A 22,406-nucleotide genomic window follows, 5' to 3' on the forward strand; every position below is an offset into this window, starting at 1 on the left:
AGGAAAACAGCCCCGTCTCAGCTGCATTCACAGCCATTCATCTCTTATCCGTCTGTGAGTGAGCGTTGGATGAAGGAAGAGAGAAGGAGCCGCTGCTTGGATGCTTTCGCAGCATTTTTGAAGAAGAACATTTCGAAGACCTTTTATTCCCATTTTGGGACGTTTTTTGGCACCGTTGAGCCTGGTTTGGCCCGGTTAGCCACAGTCTGGTGCTCTTTTGGCTGCTAATGTTGCTCTGTTATATTGTGATGGACTCCAGTGGCTCCTCTCCCAGTCTCATTTAACCATTAAATACCTTTTTGTTTCTCTCTCAGTCTCGGTTTGCTGCATTAATGACCATATCTCTTATTTTCCTTCCATTTACCTCTGGAATTGTGTTATGGGGGGAAAAAGCAGCAATTATAGCTAATTTCTGGAGGACGGATTGTTTCAGTCTGCCTCTCGCTGCACTGTGTCATTAAGCTCCAGCTCAGGGCGCCCCTGCTGTTGTCAGGTTCAGAAAAGAAAGCATCCATCATGAGGCTCTCAGACTTTGTTTAAATGCTTTCAGCGCACGTCGCTGGAGACTCTCAGTGTGTATAACTAACCTTAACATCACAAATTATTCATCCCTTCCTGCTACACTTCCTTTTCATCATGAATTAAACGGTAACTGCTCCGTTAGCATGCCTGGTGCTACGACTCCATTTCCTTACTCTCTGGTTTGGCCCGCACTTTAACTGGAGGTTTTCACTTATTACAGCGTGAGGAAGAAAAGTCCACATCCTGCTTTCCTATTAAAACCACAACATGAAGCGCTTTAAAGACAGTGTTTAAGATTTTCATCATCATTTTACCTGCAGGTCTCCTTTTTAGTTAAAAAACAATAAAAACAGTCAATTTTTATAATTCCAAACATACATCTTGTTCCTATTCTTGCTGACTCCGAAATGCCAAATACGTGCTTAAAGTTAAAGCTTCTAGAATATGTTTAGCGCCACCTTGTGTCAGGACAGAACGTGATGTCACTGGGTCGGTTACTTGTAGAAGGTAACCAAAAAAAGAAAGTGACCCATGTCTAAGAAAAAAAATATCTATAATATATAGGGCTGTGCGATATGACCAAAACCTCATATCCCGATATAAGAATTCTATCGTCCGATAACGATATAAATCACTAAAATGTAACATTTTCTGTAAATTCTGTGAATCTCGGGCAGCTCGACTTGCGGGAAGTGTTTCCAGCTGCGCGTCGTGTAGCTGGAGTCGAGTGTTTTAACCGATGCATGAAACGATACATTTTTAGACATAGGTTGAAACGGCCGCCGTTTTCTTTGTGAGTATTTATTACACGGCGTGCTGCGGGGAAAAGCCTGTTCTAACGTTTGAGTCTAAGGTTCATTTTTAGCACCTGACGGCTCTTTTTTACTTCTCATCCGTAAATAATCTGCTCTTTCACGTGATTCAGTTTATTTTGAAAAGTCTCAACAGGATCTTGAGCTTTATTGTGAAAGGTTTATGTGGAACATAAACAAGCGGACACGCGATGCTGTTACCGTCGTTGTTGCTAACGACAAAGCATAAAAACAGGCGCTTGTCTGTCCGTAGTGTGGTTATATTAAATATAAGAGAAAGAGAGAACTTTAAGAAATTAATAAAGCCACGACAGTGACCATCAAAACCATGAAAAAATATTGCCGTAAACAGTTTATTTTGCAACACCACGAAACAAACGATAGCGTAAAATGAAACGACGGACGTTTTTATATCGTCATCTGATATATATCGTTATATCGAACAGCCCTAATAATATAGCAAAATAAACACCTTCTGATTCATGGATACACCTAAGTTTGTTTTAGGTTTAGCTAATTTAGAAAGAATCAGCTTCACTGCTAATGAGAAAAATTGCTAGGTACGTAATTTAGCAACATGTTTAATAGCTAGCAGACAGCAGATAAAAGTTCACATAGCACAATGGATAACAACAGCTATTATGATATATCTCTTTTTAGAACGTTACTTTTTCAGCTAAAATTAAGGAGTAACTAACAGCACATTCATGCTCATAGAGATGCTACAGCTAGCTGACCAACGTTAGCCAAAGTCCTAGCTTGTGACCTGGCCTAGCTTGTGTGCTTGCAAACTTTTTGCAGAAGCCAGACAGTTTTTTGTCGTTACAGAATAAATAAAAACATATTAAGTAAGCTAACATTTACCCTACAGAAAGATATTTTTATATAAAGACCGTTTGCTTTGAAGAAATTAAAACAGTTAAGCTTAACATAACTTCTAATGTGACAATCTGCTAGCTATTTGACGTATCAAAGTTCTACCTAAAGTGCGTAACGTAAGCTAAATCTTCTAATTAGCATAATTATGTTTTATCATTTCTTCATATGATCTGTGTTTAAAACTATTAATTTTTGAAGTAACGAAAGCTCAGATTCAGATAAAGTAGAAGTAGAGAGAAGCTTAAAAGACTAAAGTACATCTGACACAGAATATAAAAAGCACACTTTGTTTCATACACAGACTGATTATCTAAATCATGAATATAACATTTTCTGCCAAAGTAAGAGCATTTCTGGATATTTCATTAAGTGATTTTTGTAACTCTGTCTTTTATACATTTTAATGGACTAAGCTCAAATGGAAAAACATGATGCCTCAGTGAACTCCTGTCCAACCAGTGATTGATTCAGAATGTGAAGACAGTTGGTGGGCTGGTTGGCCACTGCTAAACAAATCTGGTACATTAATCGAGTTTCAGAGCTTCTCACACTTTCACTACAATCGCAGCATTTGGTGACATCAGCGTGTCTACGACCGCTGCCGATGCCACTCTTCTTCCAGCTGCTGAGGCTGCAGCGACGACGAGTTTTAGATCGCTCTTATCGGCGCGTCCTTGTCAAATAAACGACTAAATTGAAAATGTGCAGCGACCCTCGATGACTCTGATATTCTCATTTATAGCATTGAAGGACATTTCAGAGCATGCCCCCTCCCGTTTCCCCCTCGTCCCAGCGACTCACCCAGTTGATGAGGATGTATCGTGGCAGAGCGGCGGTGGGCTCCTTCAGGCCGCAGAAGCCGTACATCACCCTGCCGCTGTCAAAGGTCAGCGTGATCTCTGCCAGGCCGCCTCCTGCAGCACAGAACAAGAGTTCATTATGACTGCAGCACAGTCGCAGCCATGCCTGCTTTTTCAGCTTCTGCTGACTCGCTCTCCACGGGACACCAGCGTCACCGCTCAGACACCTGAGAATAAAACTTTTTAATCTACACTTCCAGTGCAAGTACAAGTTAGTCACAGATTATTAAGGTGATTACTCACATTAAGAATAATATTTTCTGTATTAAAAGTGTGCAGAAATTTTTAACTGAGGCCTTTTTGATCTAAAAGTGTTTATATTTGTTCTCTTTCCAGAAACGAATCCACAGATTATCCACTAATCTATGGATTCGTTTCTGAAATAATAACTTAGAGATTATAAGAAACGGTCAACTTTCCAGCATAAAATGTCAGATAAGTCAGACTCTGAGAAAACCTCCCAGTATAAACTGGAAATACTGAACTAGAGATTTCTGTCACAGTAAACCAGAAAATTCACCTTTAAACAGCCTCAAAAGTTTCAAAAGGTTCTTATTGAGTAGAAAATAGTACTTAAGTAACATATCACCATAAAACTTAGCCATTAGACAGACAGCTACTTTTTGTATTGCAAATTTTGTTTAATTTGACCTTTAAATATGTAAATGAGATATTAGACGTGCAGTATTTGCATAAATATCCCACAGACAAAGTGCAGTGAAATAACAGCTAATTCTGACTTTTGGACCTTTTCTCTCGATTTAAAAAAAAAAAAAAAACATGTTATGAAAGCAAAACAGATTAAATTCTCTAAAGTGACGAGTGCATAAAAAACTAGAGTCGTTCCTTGAAATTAAATCTCCAACATAATGAAGTTTTCAGTGAAGTGAATCACTCTCTCTGTACTTCTAGATTAGCATAACAATGTGAACGCTCAATGGAAATAAGCAGATCCTGTCTGGGAACATTCAGGTGATGACTCATCATCACACAGGACCATTCAGATTATTGTCAACTTCACATCAGCAAACACAAAACATCTGGAGTTCACAATGCTACATAAACGTCTTTAAACTTCCGTGTTAAAACAGATCACACGTACTGCATAATTCATTTAGGAACAAGATCTTTCTTGGGGGGTCACCACAGCTCATCATCTGCCTCCTTCTCACCCTATCCCAGCATCCTCCTCTGTCACACCTGCATGTCCACTACATAGTCCCCACATTAAGTGTCCCGCCTCCACCCTCCCGCTGCCTGCTAACATGCCATCCCCCTCTCTGCTTCCTCTCTCTTTGGCCAGCAGCAGTGACAGTTTCTACCAGCTGTGTTGGCTAATCTGGACCCCAATGATTCGTGATGGAAATCTCATTCTTGATGATCCACATGTTTGATTAAGAACAAGATGAAACTGCAAAGAATGGAGATTTCATCATCTTTGGCAGCATAATTCAAAGATTCGGAGAAATCTCAGCACAGACTAACGGACACTTCTGTCAGTGAGCACAGCTCATCACTACATCCAGCAGTTTTGGTTAAATCTCTACTGTGCAGAGAAAACAACAGACTGAAGCCACCACCATCTCTCAGGAGATGAACCAGCCCGCGTGGAAATCCATCCTGTGGTCTGACCAATCAGAACCAGCACAGAATTAAAAACCAGCATCCACAATGATGTAAGAACAAACAGCATAGGTTACTATCACAGCAGTGACGGCGCCATTAATGCTGAATGATATAATGTTTTGAGATTTTAGAGTATAATGGTGCAAACATCCTTTTAATTGAAGGTCCTGCTTGTTTCACAGAGAAAATCTCCACATACTCCAACACTTCCACTCCAGAACATTCATCTACGGAAAACAGGTGGAAAACTATGAGACTTCGCTCTCATCCAGACAGCACCCTGTCCTGTGGTCTGAACCAATCCGTGAGATAGATTAGCCTGCTGGGGCAGCCAATCAGAAGAGAGTTGGCGTGAATAAAGCTAAACCTGCTTGTTTCGGTTTAGGATAAATAAGAATGACTTTGAACTGTGAGTCATGCAAAGCTATGCTGAACAAATGCAAGAACTAAAACATGGAGCTTAAAAAATGGTTAATCTGGGTTAATTTTACTGGTTTTATTCCACAGCTTATAGGTTTGTTTAGGTTTGAAGGTTTCCTGGGTAGAAGTGTCTTCAAGCATCATCATCATCATCGTCCCTGCAGCATTTGTGATGCAAACACTTCACTTTAGCACTTCTTTTTATACACTGATGATTACATTAGGCTTGTAGAGGGTTATTCAGACGAGACGTTCACAGATAAAACTTTATTTTTATGTATGTTTGAGCTCTTCCTGTTTGAGCTCAGCGACAGAGTGAAACAGAGCAGCAGGAGGTTACCGGGTCTCACGTAGATTATGACTGAAATTCAGATTCATCCTTTAAACCACTGTCAGTTTCTTTAAGTATTTATTAATTTAAATGATTTTTCCTTCTTTACATGTATTTACTTTGTATCAAATTCCCAGTCAGGCAAACTAAGGACAGCCTGTAGTGTTATTTGGTCTTATCTGGGTCCTCAGCTGTGCTTTAAGCAGACGTTTAGCTACATTCAAAAGATCAGTTTTTATTACCTAACTGTAGCCTACTCTCTGCTTGTGGGGTGAGTGTGTAGACCAAAACCAGTGTAAACAAATCCAATCAGCAATGGGCTCAAACTAGCCCCCACCCCCAGCCCCGCATATGTGAACGTTTTCCTCTTTGCTTTGTGCACAAGGACACACAGTGGGTTTTTCAGTTTATTTAACTGAGAATAAAGAAGCATTTTCGTGCCCAAGAATATGAAAAAATTAAAATAAGATAAAATGGTGAGTATTTCACAAACTGCTGAGTCTGTGTTGCCAGAGTAAACGTGCACACAGGTCAAAGCTTCAGCTTCACTACTGGAACTTTAACATTATGCACTCCATACTGTACAGTAATGCCACTGTTTTGCACATGTCTCACTCTGTATATTTTATTTTATTTATTTTATATATTCTATTTATTGTTTACTCTATTTAATTTGTAAAATATGTGTACACACACACACACACACACACACACACACACACACACACACGTAGAAAAATATTTAGTATACACATCCAGAAATGCATATACTATTATATATTGTACATATATTTATTAGTTTCAGATGTAGCCATTCTTGTATTTTGCTTGTTTACATTATTGTATTTTGCACATCTCTGTTGCTTGTGAAGCTCGCACACAAGAATTTCACTCACATGTGCTGTACCAATGTACCTGCACATGTGATGTGACAATAAAAGTGATTTGATTTGATTTGAAGCTGTCTCTGAACGGATGCGTGTGAATCGAGCCAGATTTGGACTTTCACTCTGCTTCTGATGTTTAACATTAACCACCGTGCGCACATTTGCTAAATCCTGGCTAACAAACGACACACAACACACACAGTGACAGCGAGCATCGAATCAGGAGGGGTGCCATTACTCTGTAATGATCCTGCAGCGCATCATTAGCAGAAATGATAATGAATCTCTCTGATGGCTCAGTAACAATCAGGAGACAAAGAGCATGATTGCTTTTACCCCCAAAGCTGCAGCAGACGCTGCTCATCGTGATTTACAGCCGCCGGTCTGCAGAAGCAAATTGGAGCCAATCTGAACGCTCGCCATTAAAACCTTTTTCATTAAAAACACAGAAATGATGTCAGCGACGGGACAGGAGAGGGAGTCACATCAGCAGAGACTTACCTCCGGACGCCGCCAACGTCAGGTCGTTGCTTTCATCCTCGTATGTGTACAAGGCCCTGTTAGAAACACAGACAGAGTGCTAATTAGACACAAGTAACGAGGTACAAATACTTTGTTACTCCACTTAAGACAATGTTCAGGTATTTTACTCGAGTATTTATTTTTGCTTTTCCTGCTGTGCACGCTCGGTGAAGTTTCTCCAGGAGAACAGAGAAGAAAAACCCACAGTTTGAGTCCCGCCTTTCTGTTCTCTGTGCAACGTTAAAGCTCGAGTTTTTCATTTGTTCTTTGCTTAAGTCTGAGCCCCAGAAACTTCTCGACGCAACGACTCAAACTCTTTGTTTGGGTTTGTAAAAACAATGAGACCTCGGCGTCCGGTCTCTTCACAGCTCTGTTTACTGGCCGCTGTGCTCACGTGCACGCAGACACTCGTGCTGCTTTTCAGCCTGTTGTTATGGAGCAACACTTTCTTTCCAAAACAACTCACAGCACAAACCTCCAGCCACTGCATGAACCAGAGAGTGCTCTTAGAAACTCCCATCAGCCTTCTCTGTGGCGAGTCCTGTCAGACAGGCCCCATCCCCCGAAACAGTTTTGCAGCAGATAACAGACGAGCTGCTGCACGACGAGGGAGGTTCACAGGCCGGCGACTCCAGCCGTCAGCACAGCTTCAAAGACCGTCCTGATTATTTGGTTTGACTGAAGGAGGAGCCGCCCTTTGAAGAACTGAGATAATGCATCTTCTGACTGTCTGCTTCTAAAACTGTGCTTTCCTCAAATACACACCGACACACACAGGAGCTGCAGAGACACGAACGTGCACTGAGCACTCCCCGAATTATGAAAAACAAATTAAACTGGTGCCTCCTCACAGCCACCTCTGACCTCTCTGCTGAGGCTGAATGAAGGTGACAGAGATTACAGCTTAGCCTGCATCTCCAGATTGAAAGTCCTGCTGTAACCCTGCAGCGAAGCAAATAAAATAAAACCCAGTAATCTGCACGAAAGGTCAGAAAGAACCAACTGCATAAAACACAGCCACACTGCTGTTTCCACGACGCTGCGATTTGTTTCAATTTATCTTTGAGCAGAGCGCCACAGCAGTGCTAGTGGCCAATCACGGTACTGCATCTACAAACATCCATGTGCTACACGCCCCTGTTAAAAATACGATAACAACAGAGAAAATAACTGCAGTGAAACATGTTTGACAAATAAAAAGGAAGCAGGCGTGTAGACATCAAGGACCTGTTTCAGTGGGCGGAGCTTATACTCTAATGAGGCAAGTCCAAAGAATCACAGTGAGCCAAACACTCAGGCTCCTCCAAACGCCGAGTTTTTTCTTACTCTACTCACTGCCTGATGTCACAGAGGGGTTAATGTCCCAAATGTGGCCGTTTTGTGCACAGAAGCCCCGCCTACCTGCTGTTCAGACTGTTTATGAGGGGCAACCAATCAGAAGAAAGTCACTTTAAAGATGGGACTCAAAACAGCTTGTTTGGACAGAGGATGAACTGAGGGGCCGAGTGTCAGATAAAGAAGGATTTTTTTGAACTGTGAGTCATGCAAAGCTGCTGAGTTACATGCCCGACCACTTCCAGCTAACCTGTGCGTGAGGCGAACAAACTGGGAACCAGCAGGAAGCAGCAGAAACAGATTATTGAAGGATATGAGATGCTGGGCTGAGAAATTTATCAGGAGATTATAAACCAGACAGCAACACACGGGATTGCTACAGACTTCTTTTAAATCATAGAAGTGACTAACTCAGAAGCTGATTATTGTCTTATTTATCAGGTTTCCTTAATCAAAAATAATAGCAACATATGACACAGATTAAATAGTTTTAATTTTACTTTTCCTCAGGATTAAGAGCCTGATCTCGTCAGTTTGTGAGCCGCACTCACCTGCCTGAATGTGAGATACTTTTAGTTTGATTGGTGGATTTGCAGCTGCCTTGGTGAGTGTGTGTTCTGTTACAGTGTGTGTGTGGATGTTTGGGATTACCACGAGGGCTCAGTCCACATGACATCATGCTGTTTCAGCCCAAAGCTTTAGTCTGGCCAGCGTCTGACTTCCTGCTGACCTCAGCTCCCCGCCCGCCATCCTGTCTGTTTCTGCAGAGTCACTCTCTGCTTCCTGTTTCTTTCTCTGTTTATGCATCACCACATCTCCTCACTGCTACATTTTCACTTTCCTCACAGATTAACAGATTACAGCTCCTGTCAGCAGATCTTCCAGCTGTAAGACTGCTTCTTTAAACTTGTGCCAGTCGGAGCGTGACCTCGTAGGACTCCAGATTTATTTTGGAAGGTCAGTTTTTCCATCTTCCATCCATACAGGGCCAGCTCTGCCGATACCAATACCGATGACTTTTACCCTATAAGGGCAGCAACTTAGGGGAGAGCAGTGTGTCATGATTTATAAGATGAGTCATCATCGGTTTGTCAAATTCTGAACACTAAATCGCTGGTTTTTACTTTCCACAATAATCATTTAACCCAATAAAACACATCATTCGGCTTTTCATGGATTTTGAAACTGAGCCCATCTCTGACGTTTTTGGGTCAGCTTTGTTTAAATGTGCTGTAGGCTTTAAATAGACGTGACAGTCAACACAGCAAGGTGTGAGGTACATTTTTTCATTTCTAAAAAAAATATTTAAACACAGTTCAGACGGCTACATGCTAAACTTGCTGAACAGAAACAAAGTATCGGTCCTATGACACCAGTATCGATCTGATACCGATACCAATACTAATATCGATACTGGGATCGATCCAACCCCAGTGCCTGCTGAGTTCATGATTATACAAACAGAAATAACCATCAGAGGCAGATTAGATTCAACTAAAACCCGCAGTTCCTCTAACGTCCACTGGAGACACTTTACAGCATAAATAAACATGTTTTTTGCATGTTGTGATGCAACCACCAGTCGGTCAAGAGGGGAAAATGAGTTTCGCTAATTATGAATGACTGCAGACTCTGATGTATGTGTTAATGTGGCGCTCTCTCGCTGTAAACTGGGGAGTCAGCATCTCGGCACGGATTCAGCTCTCGGCGACGTGGCTGGCTGATATTAATTGACTCCGACACTAATTTTTTCCTCCACTTGTTGTTCGATGCTGCTGGGGTTAACATTTTATCTTCCCATAACTGCCGGGCTGTGTATGGCCTGGATACTCAGGTCTGAACCAGGAAATCCAGATGAAAAACAGATGGAAGGTGTAAGAACACAGTCTGATACTACAGCTACTACTACTACAGCTTCCTGTATATGACAGGTACAGCAGTATCAGCATCAGAGAGAATTCCTGGAGGCAGAAACAAACACGGCGAGGCCGGGAAATAAAGCGATAACAGATAATGAAGACAACAATACGGAGAAAGTCGAGGAGGAGGCGTTTAAGGTGGAGAGAAAGCGATGAAGAGTGTGTCTATGTCGCTCATTCAAGGCCTCTATAAATAATTCTCTTTAAAGCAGACAGCTGTTTATTATTCATATAAGCCCTCGTGACCTAGAAACAGCTCCGCGTGTGTTTGTGTGTGAGCAGTTTATCACGCACGAGGACGGGAGAGGAAAGGAGAAGATGTTTGATGAAGAGGCAGCAGGGGATGAATGACGAGAGGACTTTCTACTTTAACATTATGCACTCCACACTGTATATAAATGCCACTTGTTTTGCACATATTCAACTCTGTATATTTTATATATTTTATTATTATTATTATTATTATTTTATTTTATTTTTTTACTATTTAATTTGTAAAAATGTGTATACACACACACACACACACACACACACACACACACACACACACACACACACACACGTAGGAAAATATTTAGTATACACATCCAGAAATGCATACACTATTATATATTGTACATATATTTATTAGTTTCAGGTTGGCCATTCTTGTATTTTGCTCGTTTGTGTTGTTGTGTTTGCACATCTCTGTTGCTTGTGGGGCTCGCACACAAGAATTTCACTCGCATGTGCTGTGCCAGTGTGCCTGCACATGTGATGTGACAATAAAAAGTGATTTTGATTTGACAATCCAAGATGGCGGCAGTGCACGTAAACATTAGCAAAACTGTAAAACATGTAACCCGTGCTGCCACTGTTGTGTATTTGTGGCTGTGTGAGACATACGCAGAGTGTGGGTCAGGGTGTTTCCCTGAATGTGCTGCAGCAGCGGTTTTTACTGATAAACATTAAAAAAATAAACAAAAAAAAAACATCACCAGCATTGCTAGTGAACTATCACTGGATTGCTAGCGATGCACAAATGGTTGCACATCGCTTAGGAGCAAAATAAATCCTGCTTTTCTGACTTTACTAGTGGAGACACTCAACTTGGGATTGCCATCACTCCAAGCTCTGAAGTCTGGCTTCCAAGAAAAATAGAACGTAGCATTTGAACCCGGCTAACTGCTGCTTTGGGTATCAAGCAAACATTAGCTAGCATTAGCTAACATGCCAAAATAAATCCAGCTTTGTCTGATGCAGCCCGCTTAGCCAAATGGGAATTAGCTGTCAGGGAAAACTCCCGTTATTTGGCCAGGCTTGGACTTCTGGAGGGATTTTTTGGTTTGAGGATCAACTTTTTAAACAGTTTATCAGAAAGCACACATAAAGAACCAGAGCTCTTAAAAACAGTCACTGTTTTTCCCTACAGAGCTAATCATTTGGTATATCCCATCAGAATTTTCAAAAATGGCCATCATTTTCCAAGATGGATTTTGAAAAAAAGAGACTGCTAAAAATAAAAACATAAGAGGTTTTTGGACAAAGTTTGTGTTCTCCATTCTTTAAGCACCGGCACCTTTTCAAAAGTACCGGTTTGGCACCGGTATCTGATAAAACCTAAACAATACCCATCCCTAATCAGAGTACATTAGCCAGGTGTTGGCAGTAGTTTCTACTTGTGAAAGAGTTTCCTAAAATAACTGAATATATAGATATATAACATATTTTATACCTGGCAAACAGTATATATTATATGATACAGGGTATATATGCTGCACAGGACACATGTCCATGTCCTAGCTCTTGTAAAGACTGACATATATGAGATGTTATACTGCAAACATGAAGCCCAGGCTGATCACGGTCTTTCACTGAAGAGCCACGGCTGTCATTAACAACAGTGGGGTTATGCAGTGCTCCGTTAACATGTTTAAAACAGGAAGAAGCTCCAGAGGAGACGCCGTCTCCATCCGATTAGCACAGATGCTCACATGAAGCTAAAACCCTGACGACATGTGGGGGAAGATAAATGATCAGGATCAGGGAGGAGGTGCAGTACAGGTGTGTGACATGGTCCAGTAAACACAGGGTGATGTGACAGCGCACCTTTGTTTGTTTCACAGGTAAAAAAAAGGAAAAGAGCACGAAGCTCTGAGAGGACGCCGCTGTTTCCATTATTCTGTCCAGCAGCTCGGTTGCTCAGACTGTAACACACACACACACACACACACAAAGAGGTTGCCAAGACAAATCTCTCTCTCTCCCTCTAACAAACACACATACCCCCAATGTGAGTATCACCATGGCAACCAGGCAGCATCCCCCATCATTATGTGAGTAACAGCAGTTAGTGACCTGAGGGGGGCATCGATGTAAAGACAGCAGCGGCAGGAAGGAAGGAGGGGGGTGAAGGAGAGCTGAAGGGCAAAACACACACACACGCATGTACAGACACACACACACACGCACACACACACACGCACACGCATGTACAGACACACACACACACGCACACCAAGTGTAGAGTCAGTGTGTGTGTTTCCGTGACGACTTCAGAAGAAGACTCTCCTCCCCACAGAGAGCCGCGGCTGCACGACTATCACCAATATCCTGAGGTCACATGATTATTTTTTTTTACTGGTTTCAGTGACAGGCACGTTTCCACAGCACTGTGACGCAACCATTATGCTGCCTTCACTTCCCATCATTTAACCTCTGCAGACACTAAAGGTGTTCGTTCTCCGACCTGTAAGTGCATCGCTGTGAGTTTTGTTCTCGCCCTTCGTGCTGATACGATGAGTGAAAGACTTTAGAGCGTTCAGCAGCTGTGAGCCGTCTGTGACGTCTGCTTCTAAAACCAAAAACACCTTTTGTCCACTATGGTGACTGTTTTCCTGAAGACGTTGTTACTTGTGTTTACTGGTATTTTTTTTAGCGTGAGACTAACAGACGGACTGCAGATATGAGCGGCGCAATGAGCTTTGTCTGAAGGGTGGCTGACCTCTCTCTTAGAAATAGGATCAGCAGTGGAGTGGCTCCTCCTCCACATCGAAAGGAGGCAGTTAGGGTGGCTTGGGCATCTGACTAGGATACCTCCTGGATGCCTTGTTGGTGAGGTATTCAGGCATGTCGTACCAGGAGGAGGCCCCAGGGCAGACTCTTTATGTCTGTCGACTGGGCTGGAAACATCCTAATGAGCTGTAGGAGGTGGTGGGGTGAGGAACATCTGGGCTTCTCTGCTCAGATTGCTGCCCCAGTGAGCTGAACCCAGATGTAGCTACCGTAACCTCATCCTCTAGTGTCTTAAGTCCTGTTTTTAAGCCTCAAGACGAGCATTTATGCCAACCCCATCTTGGCCGCATGGAACAAATGTGACCAGAAGGGGCGGGTCTACCTATGAAACAACTTTGTGATATGTGATAGGTAAGACGTTAGTCAATAAGTGAATGGAAATGACCACAGCTAATCCTGTGTGAAACGTGGAACAATGAAGATTTACAAAGTATTTCTTTTTTTATTCAGTTTGACCCAAAACAAATGATTCAGTCCATGAACTCAGGACAGACAGAAAGCGGTTTCCTCATAGATGTCTATCCGGTTGTTCAGTGATGACGCGACGAATCCTACTTCCGGGCCTAAAGTAGTCTGCGTTTAATATGGCTTTTGTGTTGTTAACATGTTTAATGTTTTGTATTTTCTTCTATTTGATCTCAAAAAGCTCCTAAAACAGTCAGTGATCACTGTTGACCTCCCTCGGCTTTTATTACCGCTAATCATTTATTTAAGCTCAGTTTTTAAAACCTTAGGATGTAGCTACAGCCCAGCCCATGCAGCAGTATATGAATGACTAACCTCGTATTGTGGATGGATTATCTCAGTTGTTCTCCTGGCTGAAGTGTGGTCCTTTTACAGCATCCTGCCATGCGATTACATTTGTTCCTGACCACCGAGAACACTCACGTTAACTTTTATCGAGTGGGAAAAAAGTTAGCTTGTTTATATTATGCTAACATAGCTGTGTCGCTAGCGGTCACGTAGCACATCATTATATACCAGCTAGCCCAACTTCAGTAACCCTACAAACGTCACTGCTGTTTAGTTTTCTGTCTTCATTTATGCTGGAAGTGATAACAGAGCTGTACGTTTTAATTTGTTTCCAAAACCCCGCAGTCAGGACATGCTATATTGTATTCAGATAGAAGCTAGCGAGCTAACTTCCTGCTAACTTCTAACTCCGTTAAATGTCATAAATTCCGTTTTCATGGATGCCTGGATGTTAAACTCAATTGTTACACCTGGTAGAGCAGAACGCTGATCATTTTATTAAAGATGAAAGACTTTAGACAGTTTTTAACTCTCAGTAATGCCATAGTGATCGTTTGATATATGGACCTGCAGCGGAGTTTAGACCCAGACACGGCTAGTGACGTCAGACTGAACAACCGGATAGTTTATTTGCAATCGCCCCCTGGTGGGCTACAAGTAGAATGCAGGTTTTTAAGCACTTCCACGTTTTATTTGTGCGACCTGATTGTGGAACAGTGTGACATCCAAGCATGTTACTCAGCGCTGCTGGCAGAGAAAGCCTGGGTTTGTTTTTTATTGTGAAGCATGCTGATGTGTCAGAGTCACATTTGTATCATCTTATCAGCACCATTAAATAGCTGAATGTCATTAAACATAACACTAAACAACTGGTGTTAAATGAGTAACCACCGGAGTAGTGAGTCGAATTTCACAAAAACAATTAGCCAAAAGCAAAAAGAGGAGGCGTTTGCAGAGCAACACGATGCGCGAGAGCTTCAAAATGGGAAGAAGCTGTGATTTAACGACATTTGATACCAAAAATATCTCAGCAAATTCTCCTCCACAGTCAATTCCCAGTTAAAGCGGTCCAGAGCGAGCACAGAGCAGGGCCATAAAACTGCCACGGACAGTTAACACTTCAGTCCTCTGAAAGGATCCAGCCGGGCGGTGAGAAACCAAAGGGATCGTGTACTCTCACACTTCCTGGACTTCATGATCAGCGGACGTCAGAGCGCTCTGTGCTGCTCTGAGAGGAAAAACACCAGAGAGGAACCGATGGTTATACACGGCAACAGACTGAGCAATGTCCAAATCCAATACAGGTGCGAGTCCATGTGTCAGGATTAACAGTTTTCAGCTTTGTCTCCTCTATTATATAACAACGTAAACACAAAAGTAAAGTGGGTAACGTGTTCTCCCTCTGTGGGGGACGGTGGGCTTATATAGAGCATGTTACCTGCAGCAGGTGGCAGTCAGCCATGTCCTCAGGTAGAGGCAGAAAGACCTAAAGGACTCAATATCACCGTATCTTCCTGACAGAGATATGAAGCCACCACCCTGCACCAGACTCCATTGAAAAAAGCAGTAATTTTACCTCTTAAAACAAAGGTGTGGTTAGCATTTGTGTTACCGAGGTGTTGTCAACAGTGTTTTTTTTCTGAATGTCTTTTTGTGAAGAGAGGGGCGGGGCTTCCGAAAGGGGCGGGACTTTGGAAAGGGGCGGGGGTTTCAGAGGGAGAATGAGGGTGGGGCTGAGACATTGCAATGAGAGAAAAACTTCATCATTGTTAGTATTATTATCGTATGGATGTGTGTATGGAGTGGGGGCGGGGCTTCGATTAGGGGGAAGGGGGCGGGGCTTACATTGATACACATCAATCAGCCCAAACAGAGCTGAGCTGAGAGCAGTGTTCAAAGACACTGTGTGGGTTCTTTTCCAAACAAAAATCTCTCTTTGCGGTAAAAAGAAGAATTTTTGTACAGAAGTAAGAACAAGGTTAGTCTGATGGTAAACAAGTAACAGTAACTAGAAACAAATAAATTCAAAGAGTAGAAACACAAGAATCTGATATTTATATATGAGGTTTGAGAGTCATGGATTCCTGTGGGAGTTTTTTAATGGCCACGGGGAGAGAAAAATATGTGTGGTGAGAGAAGAAGACAGAACAGAGAGACTTTAAATACTGACGACGAGCCGTAAAGACAGAAGCAGGCAGACAGAGTATGCTGGCGAGAGCTGTTATTCCTGTGGTCGGACAGCGCAGCGTGATTTATTGAGCATGAACCCTACATGGTGACTCAATGTGAAAAAAATGAGGCAGACAGACACGAGGACAAAGAATTATGGGTAATGTTTCAGAGGGAATGAAGGAGGGCATTAGGAAGCAGCTGTGACTCGCATATCTGTCGGTCTGGAAATGCAGAGATCGGCACGCTGACCCGCTGAGTAAGACGAAGGCGAGGTGGGAAAATGAGGTGTAGGTCCGGCACCACCACGAGACTCTTTACATCCGGCTAAACGCACGGAACAACAGCCGGAGCGGCTCCGCACTCACTCGGCCTTTAACTGTTCTCGGTTTGTGCAGATTGTGACTCCACTTGTCATAAATCCAGCGGTGTAGGTGTGTTAGCTCACAAATGCCCTCTCTCAGAAGCTAAACGCTGCTCGTAGCTCTGAAGCGCTTCCATTTCAGAGAAAAACTGCCCACACACTGACACAAAAACCTAAAAGCAGCTCTTTAGATGCAAAAGGAAGCTGTTTATTTCATGAGTGAAGGGTGGCATGAAGTGAAAAAGGGGCTGTTTAGACAGACATTAGCCTAGCAGCAATGAATAAAGAGCGAGGAGGGGAAGGGAGGGAGATAAAACAACAGTTTTCCTCTAAAAATAGTCTACATCAACCTGACGCCATCTTTTAACGCTGATTTCAAGAACGCTAACGATAGACTGTATATAAAAGACAGACGCTGCCCTTGTGATTGGTCAGTGAAGTCCAGTTTTGAAGTTTCAAACTTTGAAACCAGCTGTGATGAGCGAGGCGTGGATACTCAGTTACAGGACTCCAAATAGGTTCACCATTTACAACCTGAACATCACGCTTGATTAGACGGTGCTCCCAGGTCAGCTGACATAAATAATCTACCCCGGGGTTTCCTCCTAGGTGGGCATGCCCAGAAAAGCCTCCATCCATCCTAACAGGACGTCTGAACCACGTCAGCCGGCTGCTCTCAACATGAAGGAGCGGATCGCCCCGACTCTTAGGCTGAGCCCGGCGCCTGTGCAGGGGAAAATAAAAAGCTCTATACAACATAACATACATCTGAGTCATGTGATCAAACACATGAAACCCAGAGCAGCGGCGAGAACATGAACGAGGAGAAAAGAAGGAAAGTGGAGAAAAATGGCAGCTCGAACATGAGTCTGCATCTCTCTGCACTTCAATTAAATTATAATGAGGAAAAGATGGATTCCCTGGTAATGGCTCCCCCGGAGGAAAGCATAATTGCAGTGTGTGTGTGTGTGTGTGTGTGTGTGTGTGTGTGTGTGTGTGTGTGTGTGTGTGTGTGTGTGTGTGTGTGGGGTGCAGAGGTGGGACAGAGTAATCGTCACATTGCGGTTATTTACAGCTTTGAGGTGAAGAAAAGAAAAACAGAAAGAGAAAAAGTCTTTTTATGTCTGACGTTACATCAAATATCAGAGTAAATACAGCAGGACCTCTTATTCTGTTTCAGGGTTTGAAACAGAGTTTTAGCCTCAATCTTAGCTGATATTTTACTTCCTCTACATAAATGTCACTTTAATTTAGTCATTACTGAAGTCCAGACACACAAAAATGAAATACTGTCTTTCAGGCAGGAGGATACGGAGGGTGAACACTGCCAAAATGATTAAACAATTTACAAAAAGTAAGTGTAAATAAATGAATTTATTATTTTGTACTTTACTTCTCTATTTATTACGTTTTATACTGACAGCCCAAATCATTTCCTTTCACATTTCTTTATTTACTTCTTATTCATTTAATAACCCATAGCTTGAAGACTCAAACAGACATAAAATAGAACAGGTGGTCATATTTTAGGTAATCAGGGGCATGTAAAAGTTAAATAGTATAGAATTTAAAAAAACATTACAGGGATTACAGACGTAGCTACAATGATGTAACCCATTGAGTCTGTGACTACATTTGTACAACAGGGTGGAAACTAAGACATCAGTAATGCTTTATTCAAGGGTCTTTACTGTGTAATATAAAGCACCTTTAGGCAACTGTTGTTGTTATTTGGTGCTTTATAAATAGAAACTGAATTAACTTGAATCAGCTCAAACCACCTGTGTCAAGACACCGCTCAATCAAAGAAGCCAAACCTCATAATTTAAATTGAACAGTTTCCAGTCGAGTTATAAACAAATGCAACAGCTGTCCAAACTACTCTGTGTTTAATAAGGCTGTTGTGTTTTTAACGTGTTTTAATGCTTTGTATGTTGTTCCATTTAATCTCAACAAGCCCCTAAAAACAGTCAGTGATCACTGTCGGCCTCTCTCGGTTTTTATTATCACTTTTCATTTTAAAGCTCAGTGTTTAAAACCTTACGATGTAACTACAGCCCATGCAGCAGTATATTAATGACTAACCTCTTAGTGTGGATGGATTATCTCAGTTGTTCTCCTGACTGAAGTTTGGTCCGTTTACAGCATCCTGCCATGCGATTGCATTTGTCCCTAACCATCAGGAACCCTCACGTTAACTTTTATCAAGTGGAAAAAAAGTTAGCATTATGCTAACATAGCTGTGTCACTAGCGATCACGTAGCACATCATTATACACCATCTAGCCCAACTTCAGTAACGTTACAAATGTCACTGCTGCTTAGTTTTGCTTTCATTTATGTCGGAAGTGACAGCAGAGCTGTGCGTTTTAATCTTTCAGAAATCTCTCAGTCAGAACATGCTATATCATGTTAGCGAGCTAACTCCCTGCTAACTTCTAATTCCATTAAACTTCATTAATCCTGTATTGGTTGATATCTGGATGTTTAACCTAATTGTTGGTAAAAACAGCAACACTGATTACTTTATTTCAGATGAAAGAATTTAGACAGTTTTTAACTCTCAGCGATGCCGCAGTGTTCGTTTGACTTTGGGACCTGAAGCGGCGTTTGGACCCGGAAATGGCTAATGATGTCAGACCGGGTTGTTATGGAGGAGGAAATAAAATAAGTGTGAGGTTTTTGTATCAGGCTGTAAACGTGTTTATTTCTGTCTGTAACGTCTGATATTTTAACATGGGAGTCTATGGGAAGTGACTAACTGCTGGAGCCTCTAGTGGATGTGAGAGGAACTGCAGGTTTGGCTTCATCATTAAATCCACACAGAAGCAAATTTGGAAACTAAAACAGCAAATCGCGTAAAAAAATTTTTTTAATGATTATTTTGCTATGTTTAATGGTTATCAATGAATTTATTGAGTCATGTATTTATTTTTATTTATTTTCCTGTACAAAATGACACATGAGGTCTAAATACCATCAGAAGGGTGGATGTGACCAGACAAACGTGCCTCACACGCTGGAATCCATTCAAGCACACTTTTACATTCCTTCTCTTCCTTCCGACACACAGATAATTTCTGCTCTCGGAAAGGTCACTGAGCGGCCATATGTCGCACAGAATCAGCGTTAACACGATGACACACATGCTTTTAACCAGCAACAGAAAGTAAGCAGCAACCTATTCTGAAAGCAGATGTGACCTAAATGCTGGAACGGGTTCCTGAATAAAAATATTTCACATTATCTGAGAGAATGGCGTTCATTCCTGCAGCGCAGCAGCTATTGTCCTCATGTGTGCTCATGCTAGAAAACAGAAGCGCGGTGCAGCCCGGACTCTTAGCCTGACACTACAAAAGTGAATCCAAATGCCTGGGTCTTTATCCCGACATCTATATCTCCACATCTGTTCCTGATGTGTCCCACCACACTTCCAGTACACATCCTACATGTTCCTGGCCAATAATGGATTCACCACATGGAAAATCATTTCCCCGAACCAGTAACTGCCGAGGCACTGAAATCACTGAGGGAACATTTTCCATCAATGCGCAAGAATTTGGTGAGCAAACCGGCCGGCTTACCACTCGCCTCCCTGTCTGTCTCCGTGTTTGGCAGGGCGCTCTTTGTAATCGGGAAAAGGCTGACTTGCATTTAATTTTCAGGAGGAATTTGGTTTACATCAGCATTTCTTCTAAATCATTTCAATGATGTAAAACAACCTATCCTAGAAATCTGGGACAGCACAGATTAAACAAACGAGGATTTCTGTAAATAATAACCTGGACTTGGAGCCTGGAAAGGATTGGAAAACAAAAGCTTCAGGTTCTAAGAAGAAAGAAAAAACACGAGCTTGTGCTTCCTACAGGATGTTCGGTTAAATGATTGAGGAATCAGAGAAAATGTTTACAGGCCTCGAACCCTAAACACAGAAATGAAACCAGCACAAATAAAACACGGAAGTTAGACGTGACCGTTATAAGAGGAAATTAATTTTAGTCCCCAAACAATCGTTTTCATTTCTCTTTTGGGCCTCAGGCTGAGAATGGGCATCCATAATGTGATCCTATTTTACCAAAAGTAGGGAAATAAGTTAAGAGGAATGTGGAGCGACACATCAGCAGTGAAGCTGGAAGCTGAATCCGGGTCGCCTCAGAGGATTTCCTGAACCTGAACCTGACTTCTGTGCGGTCAACATTAAGAAATACTGAAAAAAATCCAGCCAGTGTCACAGTGTGACTCGCTTCTCGAGCTCGACTGATACACGACTGTTTAAGGCCGATACCAACGTGCTGAAATACATCGGCTGATATTTGTTTTCTTTCAGACGAATCACAGCTTTTACTAATATTTCTCATGTGCACTGATTTACTTGTTCACGCTCTTTCCGACTCTGGGTAACGGTTGGCATTCCGAACACATATTGCCAACGGGGAAGTTGCAGAGCGCCCTCTGGTGGATAAACTATGCAACAACAACATTCGTAACACGGTTGAATTTCTTTGTTATTTTTTTCTGTTTTCATTTAACAGACGTTATCAATGCCGATACAACAAATCAGCGAACATATAATATTGCAGATAATTATTGTCCCACCAATAAACTGGTCGCTCTGTCAAATCAAATCAAATCAAATCACTTTTATTGTCACATCACATGTGCAGGCACACTGGCACAGCACATGCGAGTGAAATTCTTGTGTGCGAGCCCCACAAGCAACAGAGATGTGCAAACACAACAACACAAACGAGCAAAATACAAGAATGGCCAACCTGAAACTAATAAATATATGTACAATATATAATAGTGTATGCATTTCTGGATGTGTATACTAAATATTTTCCTACGTGCGTGTGTGTGTGTGTGTGTGTGTGTGTGTGTGTGTGTGTGTGTGTGTGTGTGTGTGTATACACATTTTTACAGATTAAATAGTAAAAAAAAAAAAAAAATATTAATAATAATAATAAAATATATAAAATATACAGAGTTGAATATGTGCAAAACAAGTGGCATTACTGTACAGTATGGAGTGCATAATGTTGAAGTTCCAGTAGTGAAGCTGAGGTGTCTATGACGTGTTCAGCAGTCTGATGGCCTGATGGAAAAAGCTGTCTCTCAGTCTGCTGGTACGGGACCGGATGCTGCAGAACCTCCTTCCTGATGGAAGCAGTCTGAACAGTTTATGGCTGGGGTGACTGGAGTCCTTGATGATCCTCCCCGCTTTCCTCAGGCAGCGCTTCCTGTAGATGTCTTGGAGGGAGGGAAGCTCACCTCCAATTATCCGTTCAGAGCACCGCACTACTCGCTGGAGAGCTTTGCAGTTGTAGGCGGTGCTGTTGCCATACCAGGTGGTGATGCATCCAGTGAGGATGCTCTCAATGGCACAGTGATAGAAGGTCCTGAGGATGCGGGGGCTCATGCGGAATCTTTTCAGTCTCCTGAGAAAGAAGAGGCGCTGCTGCGCCTTCTTCACTGTTTTGTTTGTGTGTACTGACCACGTAAGATCCTCAGCCAGGTGTACGCCAAGGAACCGGAAGCTGCTCACTCTCTCCACAGCAGCGCCGTTGATGGTGATGGGGGTGTGTACTTCTCTGCACCTCCGGAAGTCCACTATCAACTCCTTTGTCTTTGCGACGTTGAGGGTGAGATGGTTGTCTTGACACCAGTGGGTCAGGGCGCTGACCTCCTCCCTGTAAGCCGTCTCATCACCGTTGGTGATAAGACCCACCACTGTAGTGTCGTCCGCAAACTTCACAATGATGTTGGAGCTGTTAGTGGCTGTGCAGTCGTAGGTGTAGAGTGAGTACAGGAGAGGGCTCAGTACACACCCCTGTGGAGCACCAGTGTTCAGTGTGATGGGGGATGAGGTGATGCTGCCCAGTCTGTTTGTTTCATGTTTAAAATCTGTTTATTTAAGAGATCTTCTTTTAAGCTGCCTAATGTAAAAACAGTTT

At 42.3% G+C, this 22,406-nt stretch overlaps 1 protein-coding gene and 1 long non-coding RNA gene across 7 annotated transcripts in view; one reads left to right on the plus strand and one right to left on the minus strand.

The window, feature by feature from the left end:
• dbn1 (drebrin 1) overlaps window positions 1–22,406 on the minus strand; it is a 116,384-nt gene that overhangs the window by 15,469 nt on the left and 78,509 nt on the right. For all 6 annotated transcript variants that reach the window (XM_085471077.1, XM_085471079.1, XM_085471078.1 and 3 more), the window contains exons 2-3: window positions 6,839–6,894; window positions 3,015–3,127 (exon numbers count right to left, since the gene is read on the minus strand). In XM_085471077.1, coding sequence (XP_085327203.1) covers window positions 3,015–3,127; window positions 6,839–6,894 — 169 coding nt within the window. The remainder of the gene's footprint in view (window positions 1–3,014; window positions 3,128–6,838; window positions 6,895–22,406) is intronic.
• Window positions 1,784–3,266, plus strand: LOC146700828 (uncharacterized). Its single transcript, XR_014922626.1, has 2 exons — window positions 1,784–1,894; window positions 2,956–3,266. It is a non-coding gene; the product is annotated as an uncharacterized LOC146700828 (long non-coding RNA).

Source organism: Copadichromis virginalis, linkage group LG10 (genome assembly GCF_057382275.1).
Source record: "Copadichromis virginalis isolate Kocher_CV1m ecotype Utaka linkage group LG10, C_Virginalis_male_GT1.1, whole genome shotgun sequence".
Classification (NCBI taxonomy): Eukaryota; Metazoa; Chordata; class Actinopteri; order Cichliformes; family Cichlidae; genus Copadichromis; species Copadichromis virginalis.